The sequence below is a fragment of the Chlamydomonas reinhardtii genome, chromosome 16 (assembly GCF_000002595.2).
Source record: "Chlamydomonas reinhardtii strain CC-503 cw92 mt+ chromosome 16, whole genome shotgun sequence".
Taxonomy (NCBI): Eukaryota; Viridiplantae; Chlorophyta; class Chlorophyceae; order Chlamydomonadales; family Chlamydomonadaceae; genus Chlamydomonas; species Chlamydomonas reinhardtii.
The window spans coordinates 231,337-250,989 of NC_057019.1; the positions used below are offsets into that span (position 1 = coordinate 231,337).

The 19,653-nt window shown below is 65.4% G+C and overlaps 3 protein-coding genes across 4 annotated transcripts in view; all 3 read right to left on the minus strand.

The window, feature by feature from the left end:
• CHLRE_16g694550v5 (uncharacterized protein) overlaps positions 1–6,715 on the minus strand; it is a 7,529-nt gene extending 814 nt beyond the window's left edge. The window contains exons 1-12 of the mRNA XM_043071787.1: positions 5,987–6,715; positions 5,821–5,898; positions 5,458–5,557; positions 4,842–5,152; positions 4,355–4,598; positions 3,680–4,244; positions 3,112–3,615; positions 2,886–2,979; positions 2,664–2,738; positions 2,278–2,406; positions 2,085–2,144; positions 1–1,728 (exon numbers count right to left, since the gene is read on the minus strand). The exon at positions 1–1,728 is cut by the window's left edge and continues 814 nt beyond it. Of these exons, the coding sequence (XP_042915290.1) occupies positions 1,414–1,728; positions 2,085–2,144; positions 2,278–2,406; positions 2,664–2,738; positions 2,886–2,979; positions 3,112–3,615; positions 3,680–4,244; positions 4,355–4,598; positions 4,842–5,152; positions 5,458–5,557; positions 5,821–5,898; positions 5,987–6,283 (2,772 nt within the window). The 5' untranslated portion in view covers positions 6,284–6,715 and the 3' untranslated portion in view covers positions 1–1,413. The remainder of the gene's footprint in view (positions 1,729–2,084; positions 2,145–2,277; positions 2,407–2,663; positions 2,739–2,885; positions 2,980–3,111; positions 3,616–3,679; positions 4,245–4,354; positions 4,599–4,841; positions 5,153–5,457; positions 5,558–5,820; positions 5,899–5,986) is intronic.
• Positions 6,716–7,285: 570 nt separating this feature from the next.
• CHLRE_16g694500v5 (uncharacterized protein) lies at positions 7,286–14,125 on the minus strand. 2 transcript variants are annotated; one of them, XM_043071786.1, is made up of 6 exons: positions 13,545–14,125; positions 13,008–13,114; positions 12,743–12,838; positions 12,251–12,441; positions 8,215–11,928; positions 7,286–7,730 (listed from the first exon to the last, which is right to left on the minus strand). In XM_043071786.1, the coding sequence occupies exons 1-5, from the start codon at positions 13,651–13,653 to the stop codon at positions 8,238–8,240; spliced, it is 4,194 nt and encodes a 1,397-aa protein (XP_042915291.1). In that variant the 5' UTR covers positions 13,654–14,125; the 3' UTR covers positions 7,286–7,730; positions 8,215–8,237. The 2 variants fall into 2 exon arrangements, with proteins under 2 accessions (XP_042915291.1, XP_042915292.1); XM_043071785.1 differs by having other exon boundaries at positions 7,286–11,928.
• A 47-nt stretch (positions 14,126–14,172) lies between these two features.
• CHLRE_16g694450v5 (uncharacterized protein) lies at positions 14,173–19,475 on the minus strand. Its single transcript, XM_043071784.1, has 5 exons — positions 18,980–19,475; positions 18,708–18,817; positions 18,396–18,494; positions 17,989–18,152; positions 14,173–17,749 (listed from the first exon to the last, which is right to left on the minus strand). The coding sequence occupies exons 1-5, from the start codon at positions 19,077–19,079 to the stop codon at positions 15,184–15,186; spliced, it is 3,039 nt and encodes a 1,012-aa protein (XP_042915293.1). The 5' UTR covers positions 19,080–19,475; the 3' UTR covers positions 14,173–15,183.
• Between the last annotated feature and the right edge of the window lie 178 nt (positions 19,476–19,653).

Genomic DNA, 19,653 nt, shown 5'->3' on the forward strand with positions numbered 1-19,653 from the left:
ATTCACAGCACTACTGTGTAGCACAACCCCATCCCCGGCTGACAGATGCCGGTGACAGGCTGGCTCTGCCATGCCCACGCGACACATGGCGCTTGATCATATAAATGTAGATAAAGGCAAGATGTAAACTGGTTTCCCCTCCAGATAGATAAAGAAATAGAGCGCGTAAAGCTTTTATGCAACAACACGTCGTCACCATCATCACGCTAGTTCCATGTATGTTGTCCCCCTGTGGCCTACACAACAACAGCTACAGACATCTGTCCCGACGTGAGTCCAGTTGATACCTCTGAACGTCCGCATGCGTGCCTTTACTGCCTTTACTGCCCCAGGCATCATCACCGTGCATGATGAGTCATGACTGCGGGCCTGATCAACCAACCACAGCTCAGCACTACTGCTGCTGCCGCCCGCTGACATGCAGCACGTTGTCCTCAGCACAGCAGTGTAAAGATGCAAATGAGCAACCACGCCGTCACAGCCATTTTAGGTTGGATGCTGATGCATAGCAACGGTTTGGGCCAGTGCATAGCCCGTGCAGGTCAGGGATAGAGCGGGGCCCCCTTCCCTGTCGTCGTAATGTTTGCATCGTTGTATTGAACTTCCCGTAGAGTTGCAAACAATGCCATATTGCCATTGCAATCTAAGTAGGCAACATAAGAGGCAGCTTGTGAAAATGCGCCCAAGAGCCCCGGACACGTCAATGAAGCTGCACCTTGAGCCGCACCTTGCCAATCTCAAGTGCGTGCACGTGATGAAACCATTATTATTCCCATGGTTGGATATTCGCCCATGTGCGCGCCCTTCACAGCTCTACCTCCAGGGAAACTCCCAAGATCATGTGGACATGGAAGCGGGCTTCCCTCCCAAGGGCAACGTGTGCTGCGCCCACGCCACGTCTCTGGTCTGAGGCCGCAAGCGTCTGCCTCATCTCCCGGGCATAGCCGGGGCCGGTTCGTACAGGCACGGTCCACCATGCGTCCAGCCACGTCCCGCTGCCAAGCACAAGCACAGCAGGCAACAAATCAAACAGCAATTCATGCTGCCACACACCGTGCCATGCATGCTGTGCTCGCCAGCAACTTCGTCATGCAGTCACGCATGCATGCATCCAGTGCGCCGCATGCAAGCCGTGCCGTCACATGCCGACACATGCATCACCCAAACACCTCGAAGCAGCAGCCCTGGTGATGAGCTGTTGTCGTGCAGCCCTGCAAGGAAAGGACGAATACTGGCCAATCGGCCTATCGCCTAGCATAGTCATGTCAACCCTTCTATCTGTACACCCAGAGAGGTCAGCCCTCCTTCCCCTTCTCCGTAGAACCTGCCCAACCAGAACCCAATGCTGTGTGCATTCAGCGCACATAGATAAATCTGGCGTCAGCAACAATCATATTAATCTACTTGTCGCAGCTAAACAGAGGCCGTCCCGCTGAGGCCCAGCATCTCGGCCAGCCCAGCCTCGCTGCGCATCCTCAGCTCCTCCTGCACCAGCAGGATGCTCTTGACAATCTCCGCTGCCGCCGGCCGCCGCCACGGATCCGCGTCGAAGCACTGCCACACCAGCCGCACTATCTTGGAGGGCGCGCCCGCCTGCTCCAGCGGCGCCAGCGGGAGCCGCTCGCCGTGCACCGCCACGCGAACCGCCACGGCGAACACGGAAAGGCCCTCCCAAGGCCGCCGCCTCGCGATAAGCTCCCACAGAAGCACGCCAAACGAATAGCAGTCCTGCGAGTGGGGTTTGCGTGTCGGCGTGCTTTGAGATAAACGGAAGCATGTGTGGGTGTACATTTGTGGTTTGGAGTGTGGCGGGTAGGCGGCAGCAGGGGGCTTGGAGAAGGGGCGGGGGCTGACCCTGACATCGGCCATCGCTGGGGGGACAGGGGCAAGCTCCATGGGCAAGTCCCGTGGGCAAGCTCCGTGGGCAAGCCCCGTGGGCAAGCCCTTTGCTCTACCTGCAGCTCGCCCGTACCAAGGCCAGCAACGCCGCGGGCCGCCCCCGGCATGCTTGTTCCTTGGTGACTACCGTTTACTGCTCTATGCTGCTGCTGCCGCCGCACCCGAACTCTCAAGGTACAACTCACCGCTCGGTCCATGATGGTGCTGTTCCCTAGGCCGAAGCACTCGGGCGCCATGTAGGGGCCCTGCGGCAGCAAAGCGTCACGTAAGCATGAGCTGTCAAGCAGGGATCATGTTCACACTAGCACACTGCAATCGCAAGCATTCAGCGCACTGCTACATCGGCAGTACGTTCACATTGGTGTTTCACGCACTTACCGTGCCCACTTCCGGGTTGCAAGTGACCAGCACCGTGCTCCGAAGTCGTGACAGCCCAAAGTCCGCCAGCTTGGCCACGACCAGGCACTCATCGCCGTCGTCCGCGTGCGAGATGAGCACGTTGGCGGGCTGGGGGTTGGGGCAGGCAGGCACCAGGCAGAGAGGGGTGTGTTGCGAGGAGAGTGAGTGAACGGCGCTGCTGGGTGATGCCCATGCTCCACCCAACACCGTTGCGCCTCGACAGCGACCGCTGCACGGCGGTATGCGCGTGTCCGGCGGATCAAGCAAAGCCATGACACCTCAACATATACATGCAAACAGCATGTCATAGCATGGCCGCAGTAACGCAGGCCACGCTATCCAGGCCACACGCCCGACCGCCTTACCTTGAGGTCCCTGTGGAGGATGGTGGGGTGCAGGTAATGCAGCGCCCGCGCCACCTGCAGCGCGATGCGCAGAGCCTGCATGCGGACAAGTAGCAGCGTGCAACCAACTAGTAGTTTGCATGAGGGAGCAACCAAGCGCATGCGCGCGTAAGCGTGCACATGCCCGCCCGCCCGCCGCAGACATCCGCCCGCCCGCCCAACTGTGAGCGGACGCACACGCACCAGCGACAGCGGCAGCGGCCGGTCCGGGTCCTTGTACAGCAGCCGGTCTAGTGACGTGTCCATCCGCTCCATTACCAAGCACACGTGCGGGGGCCTGTGCGCGGGTAGCAGCGGAGGTTGGCCGAACTTCATCTGGGTCGGACTCCACAGCATAGTACATCGAGCCAAGAGCCACTACCCACCCGCACTTCCCGCCCCCACTGCCGCACCCGCCCGCCGCCCGCACCTGAGGTTGGCTGCCAGCAGCTGCACGATGTTGTGGTGCCGCACACGTGCCAGCACCTCCACCTCCTGACCCAGCGCGGCGATGAGGCCCTGCTGCACCTCCGCCTCCGTGCTGCCGGCGGTGCTGGCGGCGCCAATGTGCGGCTGCAGCGGTAGCGCCGCCCGCGGGTGCTGTGCCCCGCCGCCACCCTCAGGCAAGACCGCCTTGACCATGCCCACCGCCGCCCCTGCCTGCCCCTCCTCCCGATTGCAATGACCAGTCCCCGCACCTCCTCCCTGCACGCCCTCCTTCTCCTCCTCCGCCTCCTTCTGCTGCTGCTGCTCCTGTTCTAGGGATGCGGATGCTGCTGCCCCCGTCGCTCTCATCGCCGTGCCTGTTGCCTGTTGCCGCCGCCGCCGCCGCCGCCGCCACCGCCGCGACATCCGCCGCAGTGGGGTCGTCATCACCCCGAGACACATAGGCCCAGGCGGCGGCCGGCTGTGACGGCGGCTGGCCTTTGCCAAGCTGCGCCGCCGCCGCCGCCGCCGGCAGCAGCAGCCCTGTGTCAATGAGCTTCACCGCCACCCGCCGCCCGGCGTATATGCCCTCAACCACCTTGCCAAACGAGCCCTTGCCAATCACCTGCCCAAGCAGCAGCGTCACGTGCGGCTGCGCCGGCGCTGGCTGCTGCTGCTCGTGGCCCAGCACATCATCAGGCGTCGCGGCGGCGTGAGTGCAGAGGTCACTGCTGCCCGCGCTGTCACTCTGCCCGCCCGGCCGCCGCCGTGAGGCAACGCGCTCGCTTCCGGCGACGCTGCTAGAGCCCGGCGCACCCCCTGACACGAGCGCCAGGTTTATTGTTGTGGTGGTGATGTTGAGAGGGATGTCGGCGTTCAGGGGCGTCAGGGCCGTCACAGGCACCAGTGAAGCAGCCTCTGCTGCTGACTCAAGCAACGCCGCCGTCCCGCTGCCGCCGGTGTCACCGTGGTCTAGGCGCAACACAACCGCAGCGGCGGCCACACCGCCGGCCCCGCCCCCTGCTGCCTTGTCTGCGTCATCGCTGTCGCCGGCTGCAGCAGCGCCTGGTTGGGCCCGGCGGCGGCGGCGATGCAGCCAAACTGCCGCCACAGCCACAACGGCTGCCAGCACCAGGCCTGCAATGCACGGACAGCAATGCATGCAGAGCCATCACCACATTGGGCATTCCCATCAAAGGCTGCCGACCGAAATCCAAACAAGCATACAAATACACATAAGTACTCACCCCCCACGACGCCGCCCACGACGGCCCCCACAATCGAGGGCGTGGTGCCGCCGCTGCCGGAAGAGCCGCTGCTGTCACCAGCAGCAGACGGAGCCGTGCCACTGCTGCTGTTGGCCAGCGGCGTGGCTGCTGGAGGCTGCTGCTGGCTGGTGCTGCCGTTTCCCACCACCTTGGTCATGTAGTTGTAACAGCCCACGATTCCGCCTTGGGAGCCGATGCACTCCACCGTCATCTTGTCATAGCACTGCAGGGCACAGACAAAACAACACGCGCGTTTGGGCTATGTCGGCAGTCGGCTGGCACAAGACCTGACCGCGTCTGCGGCCGTGCAGTGGAAAGCCTCAGCGGCGTAGGGACGGACAGAGCGGCACGCAATCACGCATCACACCGCCGTGACGTCACACATTGTGACACACAGTGACGCAGCGCCAGGCACTACTCCCGCGCGCAACACCGCCCCGTCTGGAATGCCGCCATGCACACCTACCTGGAATTCGGAGTTCCTTATCAGCGAGAGGTAACCGGTTTTGACCTGATTACCAAATGCATCAATTGAATAACAGTACAGCCCGATGTTCGTGTACAAGCCGCCCGACAGGATGCACTGCTGCTCGTACGGCAGGTCGACGTCGCTGTTCGTGTCACTGCTGCCGTTGCCAGCAGTGCGGGTAGTGCAGTTGGGGTGCAGCGGCACGGTGGTGTTGAACGAGTCACCCGTCTGCTTGGCCGTCGGGAGCTCCTTGGGCCATGGAAGGCCCCCGATGGACAGCGGCACGTAGGCGGGCGGCAGGCAGATCTCTGCGTGTGTGTGTGTGTGTGTGTGTGTGTGTGTGTGTGTGTGTGTGTTAAAGAGCACAAGGAAAACGTTGCGCAAAGACAGTGTGTGTGTGTGTGCGTGTGCGTGTGTGTGTGTGTGTGTGTGTGTGTGTGGAGCGAGGGGCACAGTGCAGGGGCCGCATGCATATGGATGTGCGTGCTGGTGGCAGGAAGTAAGGGTTCGAAGTTCGTGTCATGCATGCATCCAGCATCCACGGCGTGCCAGTGACCTCAGCAACCCATGCGTGCGTGCAGACGCAAGCACGCACAGGCATGACAGCACGCACCCTGCAGATTGATGCCTTCTGCGATGTCCACTATTGCAAAGGCGGCGGGGTTGGTTGGGTCCCGCCCGCTGTCGTCCGTGATTAGGTCCAGACCGGGGCCCTACGTGAAGTGGCCGGCGGGCGCAGGGCCATACACGCAGAACAAAGGTATGACCTTTATGCGTGTGACTCCACGGCAGCTATGCTTGCGCACGTTACCGCTAGCTGCGCGTGACCCAAATGAGCTCAAGCTCCCGCCCGCCGCCCGTGAGAAGGGAATCCGCAGCAGTCCTTGATTGCCGCAGTCAACTGGGCTAGGAGCGCGTGCGTGCAACAGGAACCATCGGGCAGGGCAAGAATGCTAGACCTTTGCACGGCACTCACCCGCCACGACGGGTCGCTGCGGGAGCGGCGGACCAGGATGTGGTAGATCCCCAGCGTCACACCTGGAGCCAGCCGAACCTGCAGCAAGAGCGGGCAAGAGTGAGGGGGCCCAAAACCGTAGACTCCCATGCCTAGGCACACAAGGCCTCGCTGCACCTATCCGCACCTTATTGCGCGTGTACGCAAAGTCGACGTATGGATAGCGCCCAACGCGCGCTTGCCATGCGCCCAGGATACTGAAGTTGCGAGCGACAGGTATCGGCAGCTGGCTGCTGTATGCAGTATAGTCTTCGTTGGATATCGTAAGGTGCTCGACATCTACCAGGGCTGCATCCACGCCTTGGTTTGCAAGTGCCTGAGCGAGCTCGGCGCCGCTGCGTACAATCGCTGTCGACCCTGCCACGCTTGATGTTTGGTAAACCAATACACATACACACGCCAATTGGAGCCATGTGTGAGGCATTTCGGAGAGCTGCAGCGGGTAAAGCGGGAAGCTGGCCCACAGCAGTGCCCTAGACGTTTTGTATATGCTGCGCGCGACAATCCTCGATGTTTATTAGGATAGTCATCTTATGCTAATGAAAATAGGGTGTCGGCTCCGCGATGTACACTGGCTGAAATCGCTTCGCCCCTCGGCTACTCGCAGGAGATTACTCGGTGCATGATTAATTAATGCGTGTTGATTTTTTGAACTCTATTTAAGGTGGCCAGCGCTGGCGCAAACTGATTTTGGTGTGACTCGGCCCATTATGCAATGGATCGGCGTTTCCAACAGCAGCGTTTCCGCAATGCGTTGTTTGTGCAAGCGGTAGAAGTTAGGCCTGTTTGCAATGCATGCGCCCTGCGTCCGTGCTGCGTGGAGAAGGTTCAGCACAGGTTCCGGAGAGCTCTGGACAAGGCCTCAACTTGGGCCTTGAGTATATTGGAGAAAGCACTGTTCTTTACGTAACTGCCGCACATAAAAGGTGCCCCGGCATGTACGAGTGCCGTGTCAACGACGACGGTACGGTAATCAGTGCCGGCGCGGTCTTAGAGGCCGCTACGGCAGACGTGGCACTGGCTGCAGCTCTCAGCTCTCCGTCTCGTGTGTGTCCGCGTGCATGACAAGTGTGTGCGGTATGCGCGCGCCAGCCACTGCTGAATGCTGTTCCCAAGCCTCCTAGCAGGAGGTCTACAGCCCATGTCGGCAGCGCAGCGCTGGGGCCTTCTAAGATTCTGCACATTTGAGCAGCCATAGACGTATGCCCATGACGCTGACGGAATGACGGCCGAATGCGCGTCAGCAAACTTCCAGCCAGCCAGCAGCTTGTCGGTACAGTAACTCCGGCGTTCGACCAGCCGCGCACTCCTGCCCTGCCGTTGCAAACTGTTTGCCATCTGCTGGGGCTGCACCCTCGGGCCATCAGCAACCTGCCTTAACACTGTCCCAGCGCACACCCATGACGCTGACGGGGCTCAGCTGTTCTTGTCCCCGCTGTTACATCGGGGTGCAGTCCGTGCGGAGAAACACACAACTGATGACTGACAACACCGGACACCTTGTGCACGTGGTGCTTGACGCCTCGGCCCCTGCTCCTCACCTGCCTCTCACTTCCTTTTGCGGCTTTGCCCGCCGTCCTGCCCCTTGCCATGCAGCCTATTCATCTTTCACGCTTCACGCCTACTGTCTGCAGGGCAAGCCAATTTGCTGCTGGCAAGATCTCTGCAGAAACAACGCACAATCTCTTCGGCAGGCGCACACAAGCGCTTGCGTCTGCATCCGCGACACCTACCGCAGCCCCTTGCTGAGGTTATCAACGCTCATCTCCGCCTCTGGACCCCCGCGCCGCCTACCCATCCTTGAATCCACATCTAAGAGCGTTTCACCGCAACCCGCCAGCCTTACCTGCTTGTCTGCCTCTTATGACTGCCTGCATTCGCAGCACATGGGTATGAACAATAACAACGACATTAGACCATGCGAAATCACAAAATTGCACGGCAGCCCTTGATCACGATGCGGGCAAATCCGCGGCTGCTTAACTCGTTGGCGACGATCCACACATCGAGTATCTTGCAACAAACACAAAGCACGCTACAAATACAGCTGCGTGTGCCGCAGGCGCGCCCGGCGACGCACGCGGGGGTTTGAGCCAACCTTTAAATCCCAAAATGGCTAGACACGTGACCAATGGCTCAGCGTCGCTTGTGCCGCAACCTCCGAATTTACCTACCCTCCCACCCACACTGCACGTGTTAACACCAAAACTCTGCGGCCCCGTTGGACACGCGCCCAGCGTCCGTCCATGCGGATATGGTACATCGGGAGCCGCTGTCTGACCCATACGAAAGCAGGCAACCAGATCCCGGTGGCCGGCTGGCTGGCATGGCACGCACGGCACGGCGCGTGCTTACCACGCGCACCACGAGACCGCCACTCAAGCACCCGCGTTGGGCCCGGCGCCGGCGCTGCCCCCAGCCCCGCTGCTGCCGCCCCCGCGCGGCCCAAGCGCGAACCGCAGCGGCGCCTGAGCCCCGCCAGTCATTGCCTTTGCCGCGAAAATGCTCACGGCCCTGCGCCTCGCGGCGGGGTCGTGCCGTACACGCAGCGTGCGCCGGGGCTGCGCGGCGCCGCCATGCGGCCGCGAGAAGATGCTGCTACTGCCGCCGCCGGTGCTGCTGCTACTGCCACTGCTCCCGGATGGACCCGGGTGCTGCCTCGCAGCGGCGCCAGCGGGCCCAGCGTTCGAACTGGAAGCCGTCGCACGGGCAGCGGTGCTGCTGCCGCTGCCGCTGCCACTGCTACTGCTGCCGCTGCTGCCCCCGTTGCTGCTACTGCCGCTTGGCGAGTCGCTCCGCAGCAGCCCCTCATAGCTTGAGGTGTAGTAGACGCCGGCGGACTGGATGGGGCTGCCGCTGCGGCCCCGGCCCGTGCCAGATGACACCGCACCCCCGCTGCTACTGCCAGTGGTGCTACCGCCATTCGTGCTACTGCCGGTGCTGCTGGCTGGCGCACCTGGCCCGTGGAAGGAGATGCCGGCCGCTCCTGCCTCACCAGACGAGGAGGCTGTAGCCATGCCCGCCCGCACCGGTTGTAGCTCAGGCTGTAGCTGTTGCTGCTGCTGCTGCGCCTCGTCATCCCGTGATGCGGCTGCTGCGCCAGCCGGGGGGTCGGCGTCTGTGGCGCCGTCACCTGCTCCCACTGCCGCCACCAGGTCCTCTGCGGCGGCGTCCACTGCAAGCCTCTGCTCCTGCGGCTGCTGCTGCTCCGCCGCAGCCGCCGCCGCCGCGGCCGCCGCCGCCGCCGCCAGCGCCGCCTCCACTCGCGCCAGCGCTGCCACCCGCTCGCCGTCGTCGTCGTCGGCTCCGGAGGAGTCCCAGCCCCAGTCGCCCACCCAGTCGCCCACGTCCGCACTGTCGTCCCACGAGCCGCTGATGCTGCTGAACACCTCCACCTGCTCCTCCTCCTCAGGCGCCGGCGCCGGCTCCGGAACCTGCTGCTGCTGCGCCACTGGCGGCGGTGGCGGCGCCGCTACCTCTGCTGGCGCTGGTGCTGCTACAGCCTGTGCCGGCGTGACTGCGTCCGGGCTGCTGCTGCTACTGCCGTCTGTCGTCGTGCTGGTGGCCGTGCTACTGCTCGGGCCGCTGCTGCTACTGCCGCCTCCAAACAGGGTGTGCGCCTCCGCCATGCGCGCCATCACCTCCGCCACCTGCGCCGCCTCCGCCGCCACCGAGGCCGCCGCCGCACCACCACCACCACTGGCGCCGGCCGCCGCCGTTTCGGGTCGGGCCTGTGGGGCGCCCTGTGCCGCCGCCGCCGCCGCCGTCGCTGCAGCAGCCGCCTTCTCGAACCGCTGACTGCGGGTGGCGACGCTGCCACTGCCATGCGCATGGCCAGCACGAGCGCCGCTGCCGTTGCTACTGCCGCTACCACTGCCGTTGCTACTGCCGTTGCTACTGCTGTCGCTGGCGCCCCTGGTGCTGGTGCTGCTACTGCTCCCGTCGCTCCGTGCTGCTGCTACCGTCTGTGCAGCCGCTGCGGTCGGCCCCTGCTTCACGCCTGGCCGCCCGGTAGCACCGCTGTCCACATCGGGCTGCCGGGTGGCGGCGGCGGCGGCGGCGGCGGCGGTGGCGGCGGTGGCGGCGGCGGCGGCCGTAGTGGGCGGCGGTGGGGAAGTTGAAGTCGCTCCAGGTGCCGTGGCGGGCGTGGCGGGGGAGGCGGGGGAGGCGGGCGGCCGTGCCGATGGCCGTGGCGGCCGTGGCCGCGGCGGCGCCGCCGGTGCGGCAGCCTGTTGCATCTCTGCCATCTGCGCCGCCGCCTCCGCCAGTTGCATCCGCATCTCGCCCACTCGCTTCTCCGCTGCGCTTGCGCGGCTCTCCGCCGCCGCCGCCCGCGCACTCACCGCGGCCAGCTCCGCCGCCGCCGCCGCCGCCCGCTGTTCCACCAGGGCCGCCGCCGCCTCTGCCTCCGTCGCCGCGCGCGCCTCCGCCTCCTCCGCGGCACGTGACCTCGCCTCCGCCGCCCGCGCCTCCGCCAGCTCCGCGCCCACCGCCTGCAGCCGCGAGCGTAGCTCCGACGCCTTGCCCTCCGCCGCCACAGCCTTCGCCTCCGCCGCCGCCGCCCGCTCCACCGCCGCCGCGACGCGCGACTCCGCGAGCGTGGCCTTCCGCCCCACCGCCGCCACGGCCTCCTCCGCTGCCGCCGCGCGGCCCTCCGCCACCGCGGCCTTGGACTCGGCGGCGCTCGCGCGCGCCTGCTCCGCCGCCGCCCGCGCCTCCGCCGCCTCCACACGCGCCTCCGCCGCCGCCGCCTTCATCTCCGCCGCCGCCGCACGGACCTCCGCCTCCGCCAACCGCTGGCGCATCTCCGCCGCTTCGGCCATCGCGCCCGCCGCCGCCGTGGCCGCCTCCGTCGCCGCCGCCAGCGCCGCCGCCGCGGAGCTAGATGCAGTGGCCAGCGCCGCCGCCGCAGCCTCTGCCGCGCTGGCGGCGGCGGCGGCGGAAGCTTGCGCCGCCGTGGCCCGTGCCATTGCTACAGCCGCCTCCTTGCCCGTGGCTGTAGCAGCAGCGGGCGCCGGCGCCGGCGCCGTCTCCGCGGCAGTAGCAGCTATGCCCGCTGCTGCTGCTACTTCTCCTGCTGGGCTATCGCTCGCGGGCTCGCTGACCTCGAGCGGCGGCTCCGGTGCTGCTGCCGCGGGCTCGGACGAGCCAGAGTAGGCGGCGCTAGCAGCCGCGTACTCGCTACTAAAGCTACTGCCGACACTGCCCACATCTGTGGCTGGCATGCTGAACGCGGACATGTAGGATGACCAGGGGTTGACGGGCCGCGGCGGCGGCGGCGGCGGCGGCGTGGCTGGCGGCGGCGGAGTGGACGGCACATCGTCCCATGCAGTAGCGCCGCCGCCGCCGAACGACACGCCGGCTGCGGACTCCGACTCGGCAGTAGCAGCCGCGGCGGCACCTGCCCAGCTGCTGCTGCTGCCGCTGCCCCAGAATCCTGACTGGTTATCGGACGCGAACGAGGAGCCCACCACACCGACATCCGCTGTGTACTGCGGCTGGGCGGTGTAGGCGGGCGCATCCGCGTACTCGGCAGCAGCACCGGCAGTACCGCCGGTAGCCCCGCCGCTGGCGGCAGCAGCAGCAGCAGTAGCAGCTTCGGTGGCGGGCGCACCCCACGCCTCCCCACCCGCCGCCTCCCCGCCCGCGCCGCGCAGCACCGCCTCCATCTCGTCCTCGCTGCCGCTGCCGGCTGTAGCAGCCGCCGCTGCCGCGGCGGCGGCTGTAGCAACATTGTCCCAGTAGTAGCTGCCGTTGCCACGTGGCTCAGCTCCAAAGTACGACGAGGCTGACACGGACGGTGCCGACTCCCACACGGACGCCCGCGCATCCTCCCCGAACGACACGAACCGCCCACTGCTGCTGCTGCCCGCCCGCTCCCCGAAACTGGTGCCCGCGGCCCCGCCGCTGCTGCTGCTACTGCCGCCGGCTGTAGCGCCGGCCGCGGCGCCAGCTGCTGCTGCTGCCGAGGCTGCTGCAGCCGCCCTCATGCTGGTGGCTCCAACCGGCGTGGTGGGCGGGGGGCTGGGCGGCGGCGGTGACAGCCATGAGTCCTCGTCGAATGAGGCGCTGTGGGTGTGATGTGTGTGGGGGCGCGCGACAAACAGAAAAGGAGTTGTTGGCTTGAGAGGAGCCGAAGGTAGGCAAGAACCACAAGGCAAATGTAGGTGACCGTTCGATAACGACACATGCTGCAGCCATTTTGTCCAGTAGGCCGGTGCTGCCGCGGGTACAGGCGGCCTCACGCGCCATTTCCCGAACCCCCGGACCTACACACATAACGCGCACAGGCGGGGCTGGGAGGGGAGCACACACACACACAAACACACACACACACACACACACACACACACACACACACACACACACAAACACACACACACACACGCACCTGGGGCTGCCGGGCGGGCTGAAGTTGCGCACGGTGCGGCCGCGGCCGCTGGTCACCGGGCGCTGGTGCTGGTGGTGGGCGCGCGTGGCGCCGCTGCTGCCGGGGCGCGCGCGGCCCATTCGGCGACCCAGCACCGACTGGCCGGGGGTGTGCGGCGGCTTGGGCTGGGCGGTGGGCTGCGGGCGGCCCATCTGTGTGCGGGGCGCGGACAGGATACCGTAGTTGGTAGCGGTAAGGAAGTGCTGTGTGGGGCGTGTCATTTTAACACGTGACCGTGGGTTGGCACCCCGAACGGCCGGAAGGAGGGCGGCGTCCACGTCTGTTCTGCAGTCCTGCAGTCCTGCAGTCCTGGAGGCCTTTTGGTCCCACGCAGCGTCCCGGCGGCGCATGCACCCGCCAAGCCCCCATGCCCCTACCCCTACCCCACGGCCCCCCATAAACCCCTTCCTCCCTCCCCCATCCCCCCAACCCCCACCCCCAGAACACACACACCTGGTGCAGCTCCCTGTCGTACTGTGCCCGTGAGCCCGCGTCAGCCAGTGTGTCGTACGCCTCCTTGACCCGCATGAACTCCTCCTCACTGTCGTACTGCGGGAGGGGGGGAGAGGGGAGAGGAGGGGCGAGGAGCGTGAGGGATCGGGGAACTATGACCACACCGGGACCACAACAGCCGCACGGCCGCCAACAGCCACCACCCCTGCAAAACACACGCACACATCCTTAGGCTGCTACGTCTCCTCCCCAGCATTTAGCTCACCGATGCGGACACGTCCGGGTGCAGCGTCTTGGCGAGCTTGCGGAACGCGGCACGGATCTCGTCCTGGCTGGCGCGTGGGTGCACCCGCAGCACGTCGTAGTGCGTCCCTGGTTAGTTGGTTGGTGGGTCAGTTGGTTAGTTGGTTGGTTGGTTGAGTGGGTGGTTGGTTGGTTGAGAAGTTGAAAGATTGTGTGTGTGCAGGGAGGGAGGGAGGCAAGGAGCTGAGGGCCATGGGAGGGGGGTAGGGGAAGGGGAAGGATGCACGAGCAGTGCGGCCTATATCCTGGTGTTGCCGCAGCCGTTACTGTGTGTCAGCATCTTGGTTGGGCTGCAGGTGGTGCGTCACCTTCCCGGCGCCTGGTGGCGCGTGGACGCAAGGCACTGCAGGCTCCCCCTGCCCGCCCAAACACAGCCCCCCCAAAAAGTAGGACCGCCCGCCCCGTCACTGCCACGCCGACAAGTTGCCCACCCACAACGGGTGCAAGGCACCTCCCTCCATACCGTAACCCCTGACTCAGTTTGCGCTCTTCGACTCACTGAAGGCAGCGCAAGCGACATTGCGATGAACGCTGGGCACGAAGATGTCACGCTGCCGCTTCGCATGCAGTCCCGCCGCGAGGCCCTTTTGCGACCACATCGCCGCCATCTGCTATACAGTCAGGTCCTTAATGTAGCGGCGCTCGCGCCGACCAAAAGTTCAGGCGCAAATGACTGGCGCTCGTGTTTGGTCGCGGTGAGCGTGTGCTGAGATCTGTGCTGCAGCGAGATTCTTATTCATACATATGCATGCCACATCTTCGTTTGCGGTCTGCTGGGTTGACAGCGTGCGAGCAAGGGCTCGCAGCGAGCCCAGTTCATGCGTTTCCAAGGCGTTGCTGGGGTTACGCTCAGCTTGTCGTTTTATTAAATTCACCAAGCATGCTGAACAGCCGAGCCCATCGAAATGGGGCCTGCGAGATGGAGTAGGAGGTTCTGCGTCTAGATGGTGTCTATCTCCAGCGCGCTTGTGGGCCGCTCCCTACTTCATGCAATGGCGCATTTTGAAATTGAACTAGTCAACCGAGGCTGCTGCGGCGACCGCTAGCAGAAAGTTCTGAGCGGCCGGTAGCGGTTGGAACGGTTAAGGTCCGAGGGCAACACGTTCTGTTTCCTGTTTGACATGTTATCATGTGCAGTATTACATCATCACTGTGCACTTTGCGGCACGCCCTGGCATTAGTGACATTCTCCCCGGGGATGAGAGCCGGGGTAAGGCATGGATGTGAAGCTTGGTCGTGACGTGTCACAGATGGAGTGCCAGTCTCCGGCTTCCTCCTCGCTGAACCCATCCTCACACCCAAGTGATCCAAGCAGTCTCCGTTCGCGATATAGTTCAATCCAACAAGTTCACTGAGCACTACCCACGCATGCCCGAACGGACACCAGCAGCAGCACGTCGTCTGCCAATCTCTACGAGCATCTGGAGTCGACGGCCACCCGCACATCTGCTTTATTCCACACCATGTTTGTGTAACAGCTGTGTCATCATCAATCCCATCAGTCCACAGCATGTTAACTATCCAGCGTTAGGAGGCCATCGCATGGGCCCACTACTGCACATCGCCAGCCCATCACACCGCAACACACGCGTGGAGCCCTCCCCGCTACTACCCCCACCCCCACCATCCCTTTGCTCGCACGCGCGCCTCCCTGGCCCGGCCGCCTTGTCTGTTCTACCGCAAAGCCTACGGTGCCTAAGTCCTTCACAGCGCCCCCGCCACAGGCAGCGTTCCTAAACTTCCTGCCCTCCTGATGCCCGGCCAACATCCCAATATCCTCCATTCCCTTACCTAACCTGCCCGTCAAGACTGCATTCTCCCCGGCCTGCCGCCCATCGTCCCGACCACGACTACCACTTACAACCGCATTCTTCGTACAGCTCCGGCGTCGACATCATTTCAAGGCCGCATGAGCATTGTGTTTGCGAGCCCGGCGACCGATACTTACTTGTACTGCTCACAAATTCTGTTGCGAGAGGTGCATGTGTTTTGCATCGCCGCCCCCCAAAACACGGCGGAAAATCTCTCCAATTCAATCCGAAGTGGGCTCGCGCTGTGCAAGGCATCCACGCCCACCGTATCGTTTGTGTTTCCGTGTCTCTCCATGTTTGTTTCACATGCCCTGTTCGCTACCTGCTTCACGACCGACGCCGCGGCTGCTGCTTCGGCTGCGCCGGCGGCGGGTTGGCGAAAATACTGCCGGCCTTCTTGGGTGGCTGCGGAGCCGCTGGTGGCGCGCCGGCGGGCTGCTGGCCTGGGGGCGGGTTGGCAAAGATGCTGCCGGCGCCCGCGCCGGCGCCGTTGGGGTTGCTTCCCTCGCCGCCAAAGTATATGCCCGCAGACTTGATGGGGCTGATGCTACGGCGCCAGCCCTCCTCATCAAACACGTCACTGCTGAATGACAGCCCCGCGAGTGACACCTCCCGCTCCGACGGCAGCCCCTGGCCACCCTGCGCCTGCTGCGCCTGCTGCTGCTGCTGCTGCTGCTGCTGCTGCCGCCCCGCCGCCTCCGCCGCCTCCGCCTCCGACGGCACCCGCTGGCCCTGCGCCTCCGCCGCCGCGCGCTGGAGGGCCTTCAGCGGCGTCGGTGCGTCCGAGTCAGCGGCGCCGTCGCCGCCCATGGGCAGCGACCCAGCCATCGCCTGCTCCGCCGCCGCAACGGCAGCCGCCATCGCCGCCTCGTCCATGCGCCGCCAGCTGCCGCCGCCGCCGCCGCCGCCAGCAGCAAGGACGGCGGCGCTGCTGACTGCCCCTGACGCGTCATCGTCGCCCAACGCCGCCGCTAGGCCGCGAGACAGCCGCGTGAAGGGTGGCGGGGACGAGGAAGGCGACGAGGTCGAGGTCGAGGTCGAGGAGAGGGAGGAGCGGGTGAAGAGCGGCGCGGCAGGGGCAGGCGCGGGCGCAGCCACGGTTGCGGCGGCCGTGGTGGTGTATTGGGACGCGTTCTCCGCCACATACACCACATCAACCTCCTCCTGCTGCTGCTGCTGCTGCTGCAGCTGTTGCAGTTCCTCCAGCCCCTGCTGTTGCTGCTGTTGCTGCTGCTCCTGCTCCTGCTGTTGCACTTGCTCCAGAGCGGTTTGGGCCATGGCTGCGAGCCGCTCTACCTGCTGCTGCTCCTGCTCCTGCTGCGCCACCCCCTCCGGCACCACCTCCGACTCGGGCTGCAGCGGCTGACCGGACTGCGGCTGCGGTGCCTCCACCTCCGCCGAAGCCAGCAGCGCCTCCGCCTCCGCCAGACGTGCAGTAGCCGCCGCCAGGCGGGCCGCCGCCTCCTCCTCCGCCTGCCGCGCTGCAGCCTGCGCCTCCGCCAGCCTCCGCCGGAGGTCCGCCGCCGCAGCGGCGGCCTCGGCGGCGGCGGCCGCTGCGGCGGCGGCCGCGGCCATGGCTGCTGCCGCAGCCTCCTCCTGCGCCTGCGTGTTTGCGCTGCTGCCGCTGGTGCTGCTGACGATGCGCCTGCTGCCGCCACCGCTTCTGGTGGTAGGAGCAGGCGCAGCCTCTGCAGGGGCCGGCGCCGCCGCTGAAGGCCGAACGGGCGGCTCCTCTTTCGCCTTCGCCGGCTGCGGTTGCGGCTGCTCCACTGCAGCTGTGCGTGCGGCGCTAGCAGCACCAGGGGCGCCAGCAGCACCAGCAGCACCAGCAGCACCGGCACCCGTGGGCGGCAGGCTGTCTGCCCACACGGAGCGGGCGCCGCCAAAGGAGACACCGCTGCGGTCCGCGGAGGCGTAGGAGCCGCCCGTGATGGTGGGCGCAGAGTCCCAGAAGCTGCTGCCCGTCCGCCCCGCAGTGGCGCCATCGGCGCCGTCGGCGGCGCCGTCAGCCGCCGGCCGCGTCTGCGGCGTCTGCGGCGCCGCAGGTGCGGCGGTGGAGGAGGAGGGCTTGGTGCTGGGGGCAGCGGCAGGGCCGCCGGAGGCCACGGCAGCAAACAGCGCGAAGTCGTCACCCCAGGTCGGCGTCTGCGGCGGCGGCGGGGGCGGCACTGCCGCCACCTTGGCCGCCTCGGGCCGCGGCCGCTCCCTGACGTCGACGCTGCCGTCCGGCCCCACCACCACATCCATGAATAGGTCAAAGTCATCGCCGCTGGCGGTTGCCGGAGAGCGTTGCGGTGGCGGCTTCGGCGGAGCCGCCTTCGGCGCCGCTGCCGCCGCGGCGGTCGCGCTTGCCGGCGGCGCCGCCGAGGCTGCCGCCGGCTTGGTCACAACGTCTGAAAACCACTCCAGGTCATCGCCGGAGGACAGGGCGCTGTTGGCCTGAGACCAGTCGTCATAGGAGCTGGTGGCGGCGGCCGCGGTGCCGCCGGCGGCTGTAGCGACACGCGCGTAGCTCGTGCTCCAATCGTCGCCGGATGCGGGCCCGGCGGCGGCGGCGGCAGCCGCCTCCCGAGCCTTTTGAGCCGCACGCGCCGCCTCGGCGGCGGCGGCGCTGGTGCTGGTGCGAGCCGCCGCAGCCCAGCTGCCCCAGTCGTCGCCGCCGGCGGCGGCGGCTGTAGCAGAGCCGGCGCCGGCGGCTGTAGCGGGGCCGGCTGCGGCGGACTGCTGGCTGTACCAGCCGCGCTGGCCGCTGGTGCTGTGGCTGCGGGCGGCGGTGGCCGCGCGGCCCGAGGGCGTTGAAGGGCTGCGGCCGCTGCTGGAGGGCTTCCAGTCGTCGGCGCCGGCGGGCCAGTCGTCCGCACCCGAGGAGGCCGCGGATGGCGCGCTGTAGACCCTGTGCATGCGTGCGTGTATGTATGCGAGAAACATGAGATGACGTTTATATGTATGGTGCGAAGCAAAGAGCATGGGCGACATGCAGCCCCCCTCGCCTCGCTGCCAAGTACCATCCCTAGGCTGCCCACCGCACCTGGTTCCCAGCATGCAGCTGTGGACGCTACTAACGCCGCCGCCCCGACCCCCAACCCCCAACCCCAAATTCCAAACCCCAAACCCAAAGCCCCACACACGCACCCGGCCCAGCGGTCTGCGGACGTGGACGGCCCCCGCCGCACGCTGCCGCCGGCGCCGCCCGCCGCAGTCCGCGCCGCGCCGCCGGAGGAGGTGCCGTGGTGCGAGGACGAGTAGTGGTGGCGGCGACTCCAGTCTGGGCTGGCCGGCGCGGCTTGCCGCGAACGCTGCAGGCGGTTACGCAAATCGTGTGTGTGTCAGCGGCCGTGCGCACAGATTACACACGGGTCCCGTCACCGCGACACCCATAATCAGGGCTGCCGCAACCTGTTCGCTGCCTGTCCAGCCCCACCCTGGCAGGTTCCGTTGCCCCATTGCGCACGGCGTCCTCAAGACACGATGCGACAAAACCCAACCCAACCCAACCCAACCCAACGCCCCCTCGCTCGTTCCCCTTCTAAAGCAGCTACCTGCTTGTTCAGGGCCAGGTCGTACTGTGCCCGTGCGCCCGCGTCAGCCAGTGTGTCGTAGGCCTGCTTGACCCGCATGAACTCCTCCTCGCTGTTGCTCTGTGGTGTGGCGCGGGTTCGGCGGCGAGGGCACGCGTTAAGAAGCTCTGGGCGAACGGGCGGAAAGGGGGTTGTGGCGGCAGCCAGAGAAAGAAGAGTGATGGGGTCGTAGGGCAACGGGCTTGGGAACACGCGCCGGGCATGTTCTTAGAGTATCGATGCATGCTGACTGAACGGCCGAGTTTGCACGCTCAAGCCCGCGACATGTCTCACCGATGTCGACACGTCTGGGTGCATCTCCTTCGCCAGCCTCCGGAACGCCGCCCGGATCTCATCCTGGCTCGCTTTCGAGTTCACGCCCAGGACCTGGTAGTGAGACTTGTCTGTTGAGGGCGGCGGGAAACGAACGCAACAGCCCCGTTCACGTCTAACGCAGCAGGCCGACCACCCCTCGCAACCCTTCGCCGCCCCCAGCCTTTGCTGCGTTACCGCTGTGTAAGGAAAGAAATTTTGTCAAGGTTACGCAAATGAACGGTTCGACTCACTGGAGTTCGCACGAACCACGAGAAGCGCGGAACGCCGCTGAGGCGCGCGGCATCGCGTTGCAGGAGCCCTCGGCAGCGCCCGTGGAAGTGTCGACTGCATCGCCGCCGACTACAAGCTGACTCAGACGCGAGTCACAAGTTCAAAGCCGGGCCCGCGAGGGGCCAGGCTAGCGCGAAACGGGACTTGGAGAGCGACTCGCTCGCTGGTTCGACGAGCGGACGCGTCTCGCTGCCAGTGTGACAAAGCTAGCTAGGTTCAGACATACGCCAACGCAACCCCCGACGAACCCGCCGTTCAAGCTGTTGGAGGAACTTTGCTTGACGTGGACCGCAAAAAGTGCGATCTTCGTTGGGTCAAGATAAGCAAGCTTTGAAGCACCAAGCAATGTGTTCCGAATGCTTTGGTCCGATTTCCAGTAGTAGACAGTCTTTGATCGCGCCCTTCCATATCCCTTATTTTGCGTCATTCCGCTTGCAACCCAGCTGTGCAAAAAGCATGCATTCTCACAATTTGATACAAATTTGATAAGGTGAAACAGGATTGCCAGGGTGCACGTGCACTTGCGTGTTGCGCGAGCTGCGCCCCGCAGTAGCCCGTCGCACCTGCATGCATGTATTACTACAATTACCATGTACCCATATCAGGGAGTTGTAGCCTTTGCATGTTGTGTAAC

Coding starts and splice junctions, on each gene's coding strand:
- CHLRE_16g694500v5 (XM_043071786.1), bottom strand. CDS start 13,653: ATGGCGGCGATGTGGTCGCAAAAGGGCCTCGCGGCGGGACTGCATGCG. Junction 12,839..13,007: donor ACCCGGACGTGTCCGCATCG/GTGAGCTAAATG, acceptor CCCCTCCCGCAG/TACGACAGTGAGGAGGAGTT. Junction 12,442..12,742: donor ACGACAGGGAGCTGCACCAG/GTGTGTGTGTTC, acceptor CCCCGCACACAG/ATGGGCCGCCCGCAGCCCAC.
- CHLRE_16g694450v5 (XM_043071784.1), bottom strand. CDS start 19,079: ATGCAGTCGACACTTCCACGGGCGCTGCCGAGGGCTCCTGCAACGCGA. Junction 18,495..18,707: donor ACCCAGACGTGTCGACATCG/GTGAGACATGTC, acceptor GCCACACCACAG/AGCAACAGCGAGGAGGAGTT. Junction 18,153..18,395: donor ACCTGGCCCTGAACAAGCAG/GTAGCTGCTTTA, acceptor AACCGCCTGCAG/CGTTCGCGGCAAGCCGCGCC.